We start from the raw sequence: 15,951 nt of genomic DNA, 5'->3' as shown, positions 1-15,951 counted from the left end.
AAAGTGATGAAAAGCAAGGACCTACAACCAAGATTACTTTACCCAGCAAAACTATCATTTAGAATTGAAGGACAGATAAAGAGATTCCCAGTCAAGAAAAAGCTAAAGGAGTTCACCACCACCAAACCAGTATTACAAGGAATGTTAGACGGATTTCTTCAGGACAAAAAAAAAAGAGAGATACATGAATAATAAAATGCAGTAACTACATGTCTATCAACAATTACTTTCAATGTAAATGGATTAAATGTTCCAATCAAAAGACATAGGGTGACTGAATGGATAAGAAAACAAGGCTCTACATGTGCTGCCTACAAGAGACTCACTTCAGATTGAAAGATACACACAGACTGAAAGTAAAGGGATGGAAAAAAGATATTTCATGAAAATGGAAACAACAAAATAAAGCTGGGATAGCAATACTTAATGCCAGACAAAGTAGACTTTGAAACGAAGGTTATAACAAGAGACAAGGACCCAGTAATCCCACTTCAGGGCATTTATCTGAAGAAACCCAAAATGCTTGTTCAGGGGTCATGTGCTTTCACATGTTCATTGCAGCATTGTTTACAATGGCCAAGATGTGAAGTCGGCCTGAGTTTCTGTCAATGGATGAATGGATAAAGGGGAGATGGTACACATATACAATGGAATATTGTATATGATAATTCCTTTCCTGGCCAGGGATGGGAATGGGTTCTTGCCATCTGCAGCGGCATGGATGGACCTGGAGGCTATTGTGCTGAGTGAAGTATGTCATAGAAAGACAGATGCAATGTGATGTTGCTTGTATGTGGAATCTAAAGAACAAAATTAACAAAGGAAACAGAAACAAACTCAGATACAGAGAACGTTTTGATTTTTGCCAGATGGGAAGGGTTTGGGGGGTGGGTGAAAAGGGGGAAGGGATTAAGAAGTACAAAGTGGTTGTTACAAAGTCATGGGGATGTAGGGTACAGCATAAGGAACATAGGCAATATTGTAATTACTATGTATGGTGTCATATGGCTTCTAGATTTATCGGGTTGATAGATGGGAGGGAGGTTGGGAGGCAGGGTGAAAAAGGTGAAGGGATTAAGAAGTACAAATTGGTAGTTAGAAAATAGTCATGGGGATGTAAAGTAAAGCATAGGGAATATAGTCAGTAATATGGCAAAAACTATGTATGGTGCCAGGTGGGTACTAGACTATTCAGGAGGATCAATTCTTAAACTATGTAAATATCTAACCACTATGCTGTACACCTGAAATCAATATAAAATAATACTGAATGTCAAGTGTAATTGAAAATTTTAAAAAGCCGGGAAAATGGTGAAGGGGAATAAGAAGTTCAAATTTCCAGATATAAAATAAGTAAGTCATGGGGATGTAATGTACAGCATAGGGAATATAGTCAATAATATTGTGATAGCATGGTACAGTGTCAGATGGGTGCTGGGCTTATCATAGTGATCACTTCTTTAGGTATGTAAATGTTGAATAATTATGATATACAGCTGAAACTAATATAATATTTGTATGTTAGTAATATTTTAATAAAAATTTAAGAAAACACGATAGTACAATTTAAAATGGAATATAATTACAATTGAAATTTTAAATATCACAGAAATCATATGTATATGAAGTGTGATCAAACAACATGGTGAATGTTTAAATAAAATTACTGTAGTAAAAGACACATTGCCACTAATCCCATCTCAAAATACTCCCCCTTGCTTTGAATGCACTTATCCCATTGTTCTTGCCACTTTTGGAAGCAGTTCTGGAAGTCCTCTTTGGTGAGTGTCTTTAGATGCGCTGTCGTGGCTGCCTCGATGTCCTGAATCGTTTTGACTTTGGGGAAGAGCCAGAAGTCACATGGTGCCAGATTCGGTGAAAAAGGTGGTTGAGGACACACCGTAATTTTTTTATTTGACAGAAATTGCCATACTAGAAGCGATGTGTGACATGATGTGTCATGATGGACGATGATTTACAGCACACTTTAAAAACACACCGAACAAGTTGAAACTTGTCACACAGTTACTAAGGTTCAAGGCGCCGCTTCTGGTGTTGAAGATCCCTGCCTTTCCATTGGATGGCACTCGGCAGCAGCATTCACTATGTTTTGTGATCACAATGGAAAGGCTCCGTTGCTTCTGGTACGGCAGTTTCTGTCAAATGAAACGTTATGATGTGTCCTCATCCACCTTATTCACTGGATCTGGCACCATGTGACTTCTGGCTCTTCCCCAAAGTCAAAATGACCATGAAGGGTAAACGTTTTGAATTGATTCAGGACATCAAGGCAGCTAGGACAGCACAACTAAAGACACTCATGAAAGAGTACTTCCAGAACTGCTTTCCATATTTTCCAGTCACACCTCGTGTGTGTGTGTGTGTGTGTGTGTGTGTGTGTGTGTGTGTGTGTGTGTAATTTTTTCAATTAGGTAAAATGGTCTGTTTTCTAGGGAAAAAAATCTTTCCAAAATTAGCTGAACAAGAATAAGGAAATCTAGGGCCGGCCCGGTGGCTCAGGCAGTTAGAGCTCCGTGCTCCTAACTCCGAAGGCTGCTGGTTTGATTCCCACGTGGGCCAGTGGTCTCTCAAACACAAGGTTGCCAGTTCGATTCCTTGACTCCTGCAAGGAATGGTGGACAGCGCCCCCTGCAACTAAAATTGAACACGGCACCTTGAGCTGAGCTGCCTCCAGGATGGCTCAGTTGGTTGGAGCGCGTCCTCTCAACCACAAGGTTGCCGGTTTCGACTCCTGCAAGGGATGGTGGGCTGTGCCCCCTGCAACTAGAAACGGCAACTGGACCTGGAGCTGAGCTGCGCCCTCCACAACTAAGACTGAAAGGACAACAACTTGACTTGGAAAAAAGTCCTGGAAGTACACACTGTTCACTAATAAAGTCCTGTTCCCCTTCCCCAATAAAATCTTAAAAAAAAAAAAATAAGGAAATGTAAAGCAACTGACAACCATTTAAGAAATTAAAGCTGTAGTAAATTTCCCCAAGAGGTTATTTTTTAAAATAGCAACTTTATTAAGCTGTAATTCACAAACCATACTTTTTACTCATTCAAAATGTACAATTCAATAGTTTCTAGTATTTTTAGAGTTGTATTCCCATTACCATAGTCAATTTTAGAATATTTTCATCACTTCTGAAAGAAACTCTGTACCCATTAGCACCGAATCCCAAGTCTTCCCAAACCCTCCACCTTAGGCAACCACCACTCCATTCTCTGTTTTTGTAGATTTGTTTGTTCTATACATTTCATATAAATGACATAATTCAATATGTGGTCTTTTGTGATTCACTTCTTTTACGTAGGATAATATTTGTAAGGCCCAACCATGTTGTAGCATGTATTAGTACACTTTATTCTTTTTATATCCAAATAAAAATTTCATTGTATGGATAATAGGGTTTCCAGGCGGGAATTCCCGCCCGTTCTCAGAAATTTTTTTCGCTTTTCCATTCCCGAATCCTGAGATTAAAAACTGTTTTCTGTTCTCTACGATGAATCGTTGCCACAAAGTGACGGCCAATACTATGAACCACCTAGGTTCAAGGAGCTGATTTTCCTGATACCCGGACCAACTTTTCTTGGGATTTGGGAACGGGAAAGCGAAAAAAATTCCTGAGAATGGGCAGGAATTCCCACCTGGAAACCCTAATAATAACACATTTTATTTATCCATTCTCACTTGATGGATATTTGGATTATTTTCCACATTCACCTATTATGAATACTCCTACTACCAACATTTGTGTATAGATTTTTGTATGGACATTATGTTTTTATTTCTCTTGGTTATATACCTAGAATTGCTAGGTAAAATGGTAACTCAGTGTTTAACCTTTTTATGAACTGCTAGGCTGTTTTCCAAAGTGGCTCATCATTTTACTTTCCTACCACCAATGTATGAGGGCTCCAATTTTCCTGCACTCTCATCAACACTTTCATTATCTGTCTTACTATAGACATCCTCAATGGTGTGAAGGTATCAGAAGGAATAGTTTCAAGTTTGATATTTGTAATCATAATTTAACATATACTTTTGGGGAACAGATAATCTCAATTTTATAAGAATTGACCTAGATAATAGGAAAAAAAAGGAAAGCTACCCTGCTCATTTATCAGATAAGTTTAGCCTTGAAACCTAAATTTGAAAGAATATACAAGGGAAAATATATAACATTAAACCTCGTTTATGAACAGAGACATTTAGATTTTAGTTAAGAAAAGAACGTAAGGAGATAGTTCAATATTTGAAAATCATATTAATGTAAGTTATAAAATTTAAGGGAAAAAATCTTCCAAGATTTAGTGAAAGTATATGATAAAACTCAATACCCGTTAATGTTTTTTTTTAAAAAAAGCAACCCTCAAACCATGAAGAAAATTGAACTCTTTTCTTCCAGTAAAGGCTGTCTTTCAAACTCTCTTTCAAATAGCAAGCATCATGCTTAATGGTGAATCCTGAGAAACATTCCCATTAAAATCAAGAAAAGAGAAGTATATCTGCACTAATAAGAAACAAAGAAATAAAATCCAGTAGGATTGGAAGGGAAGAAAAATGAGATGTCCGTATCTCTAGAATATTTAAAAAAAGAAAGAAAAAATGAAGAGAACTCAGTGTGTCTGGATACAAGATCAACATTCCAATTGGCAACAGCCAGTTAGAAAGTAAGAAAAAAACATCTCCTTTACTGCAAATTCTATAAAGTAGCCAAAGTTTTATTGTAGGATATAAAGCTAGACATGAAGTTAGACATGAATAAAAGACAGGGTATACTATATTTGTGGGTGGGAAGTACAAATATTGCTTAAAAATTACTTTTATGTGATTTATATATTAGTATCTTGGTTTGTATTGGATCACAAAGGGGATGATACATATTTAAAAATCAAGCTGTGTACAGTATTTGCATACTTTATGTAAATTATACACCAATTAAAAAGTAAAATAAAAACTTACGATATTTAAATTAGTATAGTCTTAATACAGGAAAAGACAGATTAATATAACAGAAAAGAGAGTTCAGAAATGGATCCATATGTATTTGAGAAGTTGGTAGTGCTAGAGATGGCAGTTTCTATCAGCAGGGAAAGAGGAAACTTATTGAATTGGTTTTCTATATGGAGGTGGGGAATTAGATCGATACTTCAGACCATATGCAGAAATAAATTCCAGTTGAATTAAATACTGAACATGTAAAACTTTTTTAAAAAAGAGGAAAATATAGAATATATGTTTTTAGGATACATAAGGACTTCTTTAACAAGTCAAGTAAAGAAGAATGAACCATCAAGGATAAAGGATTTGAGTAACTCAAAAAGAAAAACTTAAGTTTAATAAATATATCATAAACCAAACTAAAAGATAAGTGGCAAAACTGGGAGATATGTGCAGTGTATGTATATCCAGTGGATTTGTGTCCAGAATATATAAATATCAAAAGAAGAAGACATAATACATATACAAGTAAAATGAACAGTGGATATTAAGGCAATTCACAGAAGAGGAAATTGGAAATTGGAATGGCTAATGAACTAAGAAGATGCTTAGTCTCATTTGCAGGGAAGTGCAGTAAAAAACTTAAAAACTTAGGAGCCATCAATTTTCACTCATTAGATTGCAAAGCTCAGGATTAGAAGTTACAGTTGAAAATTGATGGCTCCTAAGTTTTTAACGGCAATTACTGTTCAAGCTATTAATCTAGGGAAATTTACACATCTGCCCAGTGAGCTTTGTATAGGTATATTTGTTTGGAAAACAATATAAACACCTATCAGTAGGAGGCAGGGATAAATAAGATGCGAAATAGTTCTATAATGGAGAATTACCTAGATCTATGTTTAGATTATTATCATTGGTGATTTTTTCCTTTTTTACTTTAAGAAACAAATTGTATAGTTTGTCCAGGGATTGTTCTAACCATTTTATAAACATTAACTATTTTAGTGCTACTAAGAACTCAGAAATAAGCACGATCATTATCTCCATTTTACATATGGGAGTACTGAAACATAGAGGGGTTAAATAACCTACTCACTCTCTTAAGTAGTAAATAGCAGAGCTGGAATTCAAAGCTAGGATTTGAACCTCGGCTGCCTGGCTCCAGAAAAAAGCCATGCTGCTTTTTGATGTATATAAATATGGAGAGGCCTCATACATGTAAGGAAAAATTTGTTGCCGAATGATTTGTACAATGGGATCTCATTTGCACCAAATTCATGGTGGTGGTTACCTCTGGATGGGGTGGGAGGTGAGGGAGATCTAGTGATAGTGGTGGAAAGAAATTAGCTTTATGGAACTGCATGTTTTTCCGTAAAGACTATGGCGTCACAGTTTTGTGTTGTTTTTTTTTAAAGCACCTACATTTAATGTATGTATATGTTTATTTTTTGCAAAAAGAAACACTAGAAGTTGACCTTTATTTTAATCTCCATTTATTCTTTTTTTAATAATCCATTTACTTTTTTTTAAAGGTTACCAATCCTTTTCTTTAATTTAATTAATTAATTTATTTATTTTGAGATTTTATTGGGGAAGGGGAACAGGACTTTATTGGGGAACAGTGTGTACTTCCAGGACTTTTTTTCCGAAGTCAAGTTGTTGTCCTTTCAGTCTTAGTTGTGGAGGGCGCAGCTCAGCTCCAGGTCCAGTTGCCATTGCTAGTTGCACGGGGCACAGCCCACCATCCCTTGTGGGAGTCTAACCGGCAACCTTGTAGTTGAGAGGATGCGCTCCAACCAACTGAGCCATCCTGGAGGCAGCTCAGCTCAAGGTGCCGTGTTCAATCTTAGTTGCAGGAGGCACTGCCCGTCATCCCTTGCGGGACTGGAGGAATCATACTGGCAACCTTGTGGTTGAGAGCCTGCGCTCCAACCAAGCCAATCGGGAGGCAGCTCAGCTCAAGGTGCCGTGTTCAATCTTAGTTTCAGGGGGCGGAGCCCACCATCCCTTCTGGGACTTGAGGAGTTGAACTGGCAGCCTTGTGGTTGAGAGCCTACTGGCCCATATGGGAATCGAACCGGCAGCCTTTGGAGTTATGAGCATGGAGCTCTAACCACCTGAGCCACCAGGCCGGCCTTCATTTATTCTTTTTTTTTTTTTTTTTAATTTATTGGGGTGACAATTGTTAGTAAAATTACATAGATTTCAGGTGTAGAATTCTGTATTACATCATCTATAAATCCCATTGTGTGTTCACCACCCGGAGTCAGTTCTCCTTCCATCACCATATATTTGATCCCCCTTACCCTCATCTCCTACCCCCCACCCCCTCATTTATTCTTGATACTGGTTTACAGTAGAAAAAGGAAAGCAGTGGCCCTAACACAATGACTATAATTTTAATTAAAATTTTTTTTGCTGACAGTGGTTAGTAATGTTACATAGGTTTCAAGTGTATAATTCTGTTTTAACACATCATCTGTATATCACATTGTCTATCACTGAGACAGTGAGCAGCAGACATTTGAATGACATTTGAATTAGGTGCTAGGGATAGGGAGGTGAATAGCTTTCATCCTCTGTCTTTAAGGAGTTTAGACTTGTAGATGGAAGGAAATAAGAAAAAATAATCTTAATTCAGTATGTTAAGTGAAGATTTCTTCTTTCCTGTTTCTCCATTCCCGCCCCCTTTTTTCCAAAGACAAATAGAAGGGGGAAGTATCTAGATTTTGGGCATGGGAAACAGGCGATGAAATAGTGATGGCGACCTTCTTATTCTTTTACAAAACTACCAGAGAATAAACCTGTAATGGTCAGAGGTTGTAGCGTGTTCTCCGTTGTATCTCCAAAACTTAAATTTAGTATAATGCCTTGTACTTAGTATTAGTAGACTTCTATAAGTTTGAATGAATAACTGATGACACTTCACTCTCAAATTACGTAGCACCTGAACCCAAAGTTCTTAAGCTATCTGTGATGTCTTCTGTTGGTTCCATTTCTACCATTACTTACCAAAGTGTAAGGTAATTTGACAGAGAACACTATTAAAGCCTTGAATTGTTTTGTGCCAAAGAACTCTGACTTGAGAAATATTTGCATCTGTAGGAAATTTGGGGTTTCTAAATCCAATTTTATTTTCATTGTGCTGAATCCAATACATTTTTTAAAACTAGCAGCCTTCTAATATTGGGATGGTACAATTATTTTTCTGAGTTACTGCATTCTCTGTCTTTGAGTCAGTGCTGTCTGTAAAGTGTTTATATTCTTCTGCATCTTATTTGTGCAATTCTTAATTTCCTAAAACCACATTCTCTTGAAGCTTCCAGGTGGACCAGGGACTGTTTTCAGACAGTATTAATGTTTATTATATGAGAATTCCAGTATCTTTTAAGAATTTGTCATGGTACTTCATAAAAAGTAGTTGCTATTATTTCCTTTCACCCTAGTGAAAGAGGTGTGTTTCTCTTAGCAAATTAGAGTCAGTGTTGGGTGAGATCTTTCCCAAAAGGGTGAATTTGAATGTCTTAGAATGGCTAAACTTGAATAAATCAGAATGAAAGGTGTTTATCTTACTTTGTAAGTTTAACACTTGGATTGCAATTGAGAAAATCCTATAAAAGCATATTATTATGCTGGATGGATTATAGTTAAACTATTGGTCAAATCCTGCTCTGTGTGTACGTAGTCCTTCCTTCTTACTGTGTAACCCTTTTGCCAGAGATAACATGAAGAGACCCTGGTTACCATTTGGTGGAACAATCCTGCTGGCTCAAGCCTCTGCCCAGAAATTTGATTGAGTCTCTTTTCTGGACAGTCTGGTAAGCTGTCAACTGTGCTTCACATTAAAGTCTCCTTCTTCAGCTTGTACCCAAGAGGAATTGAATACTAAAGAAACAAACTAGATTAAATTCAATGAAAATGTTTAAATGGTCAATTAACTTAAGGTTTCACATTAAACATGACTAACATATAAGAGTGCTGTCCAATAGAAATAAATCGCAGGCCACAAAATAGAATTATATATGTAATTTTACAATTTCTTGTGGCCAAATTAAAAAAGTAAAATGTAACAGGTAAAATTACTTTTAATGCTATATTTTATTTAATTCGCGATATCTAAAATATTACCCTTTCAATTATTCGTGAGATATTTTACACTCTTTCATTCAAAATCTTCAAAATCTGGAGTGTGTTTTATACTTAGAGTAAATCCAATTTGGATAGCACATTGCAAGTTCTCATATCGACGTGTGGCTTCTGCATCGTATAGCGCAGACTTAGAGCATCTGAAAGAGCATTCGGTTTTATATAATTCTCCTGTGAACTTCTCATTAAAGGTGCTTTGAGTATCTTTCTTTTTTTAATTGCTTCACCTGTTTGTGAATGCGCAGCTTTAGTATTGATCATTGGTAACCTGAAGCCCTACTATTCATTCCTAAATTTGACAGAACATTTAGGTCTTTCTGTAGTGTTCCCTTGTACCTAGGTCTACTGAATTTTTTAAGATAAAGTTTATAGTTCCTATAAACTTTTAATCAGCATTGGCTCCTGCTTTTTATCAGAATATCAGACTCAGACCTTTTGCATGGGCTACTGTCGGTAGGATTATACAATGTTCTCATTGTCATCTCCCTCCCTCCAGCAGGGAAACAGACCTCTCCTATCTTGGCTTAAAGTGATTGCTCTGAACCAGAAGGATTCCTTATATGATGAGTTATTTTTAGTAAGATGAGGTCCTTACTTTATGGGGTTTGGGTGTCCATTCTTTAGGATACTAATTGCTTAGAGATTTTCAAGTTAACCCGTTTTTCCCTAGTAGCTACTATTTGAGAATGAATATACTGCAAAATAAAGCCATATCTAAGGTACAACACACATGGCTTGACATTTTGATAGCCTATTGATTTCACCTTTCATAGATGAGGGATAATTAAGATTATTCTCAGTAAGTGAATTTATAACCTCTAATACTGGTTGTCCATGTGTCCCAATAACAGCAGAATCTTCTGTGATTTATATCAAACATTGCCAGGCTTTGCTCTATGACATTACTTGTACTCTGAATAAATCCTAAAATTCTGGGTTGTTTTGGGCTCCCTGTTTATTTTTTTTGTTTGTTTTTTTGTCTTAATTATTAATTATTATTTAACTTTCATACCTGTTCTGAGTTTCTAGTCTTTCTCAGTCTACCTGTCTGTTACTCCATCTCCCTTCTAGCAGAATGTCAGTCCCATTCTGTTTCCTTCCTAACCCTACTATCCAGGCATACCCATTCTTTTTGGTGAGGGTTGCCCAGCACACTTAGTGCAGCATTTGACTGTTAACTTATCCTTGATGTTTAGGTAGCAGTTTTAGTCTTAGAATAGGGCATAGAATTAGCATTGGAGGTCCTTGCCTGCAGTTCAAGTGAAGCAAAAAACATTCTCCTTAGTCTCCCATCTCCTGTGATCATTCATCCTATTTAATTTCATTGCCCCCAGCCAGGTGAAAGCTGATAGTTGCTAATTGTGGTCACTGGTGCGTTGGCCACATATCTGAGTTAGAGGCAGTTACAGCCAAATAAGGAACCCTGGGCAGCATGTCATAGCAGCTGTGAACAAAACTGAAAACTGGGAGAAGAGTGGGCTAGGGCTGCAGCGAAAGAGCACTGGATTTAGTTTTCTTTTTTATTGTCTGCACTCCAGTTTGTCCTGTCTACTGCCATGACACACAGATTTTCAAAAAATTCCAGTTTTAACTTCATCTCTAAATATTTACTGAAACCAATGAAGGGTCAGGTACTTCCTCAGCAGTGAACAAGACAGACAGACACTGCTTTCCCAAGTCGCGGTTACTGTCATTCCGCTTTAACTGTCCAGGGACTCTGCTGCCCTCAGGTCCAAGTCAGGCTTCAGCCCAGCCTCTGAGGTTCTGCAGCGGACCGGAAACAGACGACGCTGGTTTGACTCAGTCTTGTTTTGTTTGGTTCCCTCAATGTTGCTCTGTACCATCTGTCAAGGAAATTGAATTGCCATTAGTAAAAATTCAGGGTATTTTCTTGAAATTGCAAATTTCCAGCTTTTTAAACATTGGAAGATCTCGCAACACTGAGCCACATTGTCCATTGCAACAATTTGCCCCATTTAGAGGGGGCTTTTGCTCTCCAGAGTTCTCATCATTCCTAGTCACCTGGGTTTTCTTGTACCTGGTCCTCTTTAGTCGTTTTTATTACTTATCTGGTCTCTGTAGATAACTAAGCTTGTAACCCCTATTCTAGATAACCTGGTCCCCCACTACTCGAAACTTTTCTTTGATATGAGCCTTTTAGTATGGCCAAGAGGACATCCTTAGGTAAAGTCTATACTCCTTAACATAGCTTACAAATCCTTTTGCAGTCTTGTTCCAGTTTATTTCTTCAGCCTTAGCTCTTGCCATTCACCCCAGTAATGTTAACCCTAGCCATAACCACCATCCACCTACCAGTATTGTATTCCACTGTTTCTGGCTTTTACACACACTCTAATCTTTGGATGCTATTTTGCCTTTCCTCCCATTCTCTGTCCCCACCGCTTTCAGCCCCCTCCATCCCAGGTTTGATTTTTAATTTCTGTTAATGTCTTAGTTTAGATGTCACATCCTTCAGAAAGCCTTCCCTGCTTCCATAGGATTTGCCTGTGTATTAGCATAACTGCCTAAATTTAACCTAGCCTTAACATTTATTAAAACCTTTTGATAGTTTGCTCTCTATACCATTCAGTGGACTTTTTCAGGGCATCTTCTTCACCTTTGATTCCCAAGGCCTGTCATAAAATAGGTGTATAGTAAATATTTCTTAAATGGATGGCTTCTTTCTTTAAGCTCTTGTAGTAATTCCTAGTTCTGAGTCTTTGCTTATGTGTTTTCTAGTGTATGGAATATTCTCTTTACTTTTCCAACTCTGTTCATCCTTTAAACTTCAACTTGGGGGCTATCCTAAGATTTTTTGGCGGGAGGTTACTTCAGTATCTACTTACCTTTCACTTCTTTAAGTTGTGGTAATACCTTTTAGAAACCTCATTTTAGCACTTGACATGATTTCATGTATCTTACTTTAAACTGAAGTTATTTAATGTCACAATTTCATTTATAAGGCGGTTATTTGCCAGTAACCTATGCTTTATTTATAGTATTGAGCTAGTTAAGTAATTTATCTATTGATTATATTCATTCATGAGTCAAACCTCTGCTACTTTTCTATATATTCTCCCTCATTTATTGAGAACCATAGCATCTAACTAGAAGTTTTTATCTCTATAAATTTCTTTGTCAGTTTTGGACTTCTCCCATAATAATGCTTAATGCATATATTTTAATTGTTTGGGTATTTTTCTGTTTCTCACACTAAACTATAAACTAAGTAAGGGTTGAAACCACCTTTGTCTTGTTAAAACCACTGTTGGTATAATATTTCAACTAATACTAGAGTTTAGAAGATCTTGATATTCACCCTTCGCATGTTTAACATGTGACTGTAAATCAGTGAGTGTTTTCAACAAGCTAGGTATGAACATCTCTCATTTCTTTACATGTGAATTGTTAGGCAATTATTTAGGCAACTCCACGTGTTTGTCTTCTAGGTATCTCAAATTTAACGTGTGTGAAATTGAATTTACATTTCTGTTCCCCCATTTTTCCTTCCCTCTTGATAATGCATTCTCTATCTTCTCCCTCTCACTCTCTTCTTCCTGTTCATTGACAAATCCTATATGCTGTTCCTCCGAAATATGTTTAGAATTTTACCACTTTTTCCACCCTCTATTGTTGCCATCCTAATATAAGCCACCATCATCTCCTGCCAGCCTTTTATAGTAAATTCCTAACTGGTTTATCTGGTCATACTCTGTTTCCCTACCATTTGGTCTCTAAATAGCAGCCAGGTAATTTTTCTTTAATGTTTCCAAATCTCATTTTTTTATCTGACCCTCACAAACCCCTTTGTAGAATGACTATTATTATTGTAATTATTTTACCAAGAAAGCACAGTCCAAAAAGGTTAGGTGACTCACCTAAGAAGAGAAGCTATTCGGTAGTAGAACCAGAATTTAATTATAAATCTTCGTGTCTCAAAGCTTTGCCTTGTAGACCACGTATTCTAAATGTGATTGACATGGGAAACCATAAGAAGGGACATTACCTTAAAATCTCTTTCCTAGACTGTTTTGCAAACAGATATGCCACTCATCCCATTTACAGTTACTCTTTTATAGTCATCAGTGTTTTTTTAAATAGATTTTTTAAGAGCAGTTTTAGGTTCATAGCAAAATTGAACAGAAAATTTCATAGAGATTGCCCATATAACTCCTGCCCCCACATTTGGCATAGACTCCCTCATTACCAGCATCCCACCAGAGTGGTACATTTGTTAACAATTGATGGACCTACATCGACACATCATTATCCCCCAAAGTCCACAGTTTACATTAGGGTTCATATTTGGTAGTATATATTCTATGAGTTTGGACAAATACATAATGACATGTGTCCACAATTATAGTATCATACAATAAAGTTTCACTGTCCTAAAAGTCTTAGGTGCTCTGCTTATTCATCCCTCCTCCCCCCCCAGCCCTTGACACTGCTGATCTTTTTTATTGTTTCTATAGTTGTGCCTTTTCCAGAATGTAACATAATTGGAATCATACAGTATGGAGGCTTTTCAGATTAGCTTCTTTCACTTAGTGATTTGCATTTAAGAGCTATCAAACCATCCCTTTTAATGGTTTAATAGCTATTTTTTTTTTTTTTTTTTAGCACTGAATAAAGTTACATTGTCTGGATGTACTGCAGTATATCCATCCATTTACCATTTTGCATTCCCACCAGCAATGAATGAGAACTCCTGTGGCTCCACGTCTGCACCAGCATTTGCTGTTGGCATTGTTCTGGATTTTGGCCATTCTAATAAGGTAGCCAGGTAATTTTTACTTTGACTTTGGTCAGATCATGTTATTCTTCTGCTCAGAACTTTGCCAACCTATGTAGTTTCTCATCCTACTTAGAATAATACAATCCAAGTTCTTTCCATTGTGTGAAGAGAAGGCCTGGTCCTTGGCTGCCTCTTCAAACTAATGTTACTGTTTTCTGTCTCACTCATTGCAGTTCAGACATTTTGGTCAGGTTTGTGTTACTTGAACATGCCAGCATTCTGCCTCAGGGACTTTGTAGTTGGTCTCGCCTTTTCTGGAATGTTTCACATCTAGATACCTGTATGGCTTTCTCCTTCACTTCATTCAGGACTCTGCTTACGTAAAACCTCATCAGAGGTGCTTGCCTGATTTTCCTGTAGAAAAGTAGCACTTCTGTGTAACTCGCTTCCCCGTGCCCTGCTGTAGCTTTCTTTTACTACTGCTAATAATACTTAATGCACATATATGTTTGATTGCCTGTCTTTACTGGAATGCTTGTATACTGTATGAGGGGATATTTTTGTACACTGTAGAATAGGACTTGTTACATAGGTGGTGTTTAGTAAATGTCCGTTGAGTGGATGAATGACCTGTATTACACCAAAAAAGTTTTAATGTTACTGATTTAGAATATTATGGTAGAGCATAATCAGATACATAAGGAAGGCTTAGTTTTATTTTATTTCACAGCTTACCAACCTGTGAGGCTAGACAATTTTTCTTCTTTGCTATATTCCCATGCTTAGCATGTTACCGCATAGTAAAATGTGTTTAATAAATATTTGCTGAATGAATGAGTTTATGTAAAGGAACAGGGATGTCTTTATTATAAAAACGACCAAATTATACTATATGGAAAAGTAATCTTAAAAGGGAAGGAGGAAGAGTGATAGTACTACCTTGATTAAAATCTTTGTATCCATCCATTTCCATCTGTCTTCACCATTTGTCAACTACGTCAAGCCATCACCATCTCTCGTATGTGCTACTTTAGTAGTGTATCACTTGGTCTCTCCGATTCCATATGTGTCATGCATCAGTCCATTCTCAACACAATAGTTTTTAAATGGAGATCTAATAGAAGGCACTTTGCTCCTGAAAAGTATTTTAGGATATCTGTTGCACCTACAATAAAACCCGGGTTCTTGAACTTGGCTCACTGGTAGACCTGATCTGGCCTGTCTACTCCTTGATCTTCCTCTCACTCAGTGTTCTCCATTCTTACTGACTTTCTTTCAGTTTCTATAATGCACCCAGTTCTTTTCACCTCTATATACTCAGTTCTTTATATATTCAATGCTTACTTTCTGCCTGAGATAATGTTTCTCCCATTCTTTCATTTGGGCAACTCCTTTGTCTTTTTTAAATCGGAGCATGTTAGATCTTATATCTTCCTTGAAAGCCTTATTTACCCCCACTCCTATTAGAATTGCTCATGGTGTTGGAGTGGGGTAGGGAGAACAAAACCACAATTTGTCTCTATATATATGTAGCCAACTTTTTGGTTTATTACTATATGCCTAACACTAAGCATGGCGTTTGGCACATAGTAGGCACTTAATAAACATTTGTTTAATATGTGAAATAACTGTACAGCAAAAGATGAAAAACAAAAAGAATGAGCATGTAAAAGAAAAAAAACCCCAGAAAACATAAAGACAAGACCAAACATGCTTATTAAAACAATAAATGTCTGTGACATAAGCTCAGCTATTAAGCAAGACTCGGATTAGATGAAATACAAAACCCAACTATACACTTGATATTAGAAACACATCTAGAAAAAAAATTAAGGGGGTTGGAAGTAAATGGATAGTCAAAACAAAATACTAGGCAAATGTAAACAAAACATTATCAGTGGCTTGGTATTATTGCTAGACAAAGTTGAATTAAAAGAAGTAAAACATCAGGTGAGAAGTTGCTGTGATGCTTAAACAGTTTAATACAAATACAATTCTTAGAGCATTGCCTGATATATAGAAAGCACTCAATAAATATTGTTGCCACAAAAACAGAGCAATAGAGCAGGCATAATACTGATAACAACACCTGATAGAGATATCATAATAAAAT

General features: G+C 36.8%; 1 protein-coding gene across 5 annotated transcripts in view; it reads left to right on the top strand.

Moving 5' to 3' along the window:
• YAF2 (YY1 associated factor 2) overlaps positions 1 to 15,951 on the top strand; it is a 70,447-nt gene that overhangs the window by 29,043 nt on the left and 25,453 nt on the right. The window contains exon 1 of one of the 5 annotated variants that reach the window (XM_033116837.1): positions 13,737 to 13,878. The exons of the other annotated variants lie outside the window; for them this stretch is intronic. Coding sequence (XP_032972728.1) covers positions 13,802 to 13,878 — 77 coding nt within the window. The 5' untranslated portion in view covers positions 13,737 to 13,801. Of the gene's footprint in view, positions 1 to 13,736; positions 13,879 to 15,951 lie in introns of those variants that run through there. 5 annotated transcript variants of the gene reach the window in all.

Source organism: Rhinolophus ferrumequinum, chromosome 10 (genome assembly GCF_004115265.2).
Source record: "Rhinolophus ferrumequinum isolate MPI-CBG mRhiFer1 chromosome 10, mRhiFer1_v1.p, whole genome shotgun sequence".
NCBI classification, from domain to species: Eukaryota; Metazoa; Chordata; class Mammalia; order Chiroptera; family Rhinolophidae; genus Rhinolophus; species Rhinolophus ferrumequinum.
This window is presented reverse-complemented; position numbering and strand designations above follow the sequence as displayed.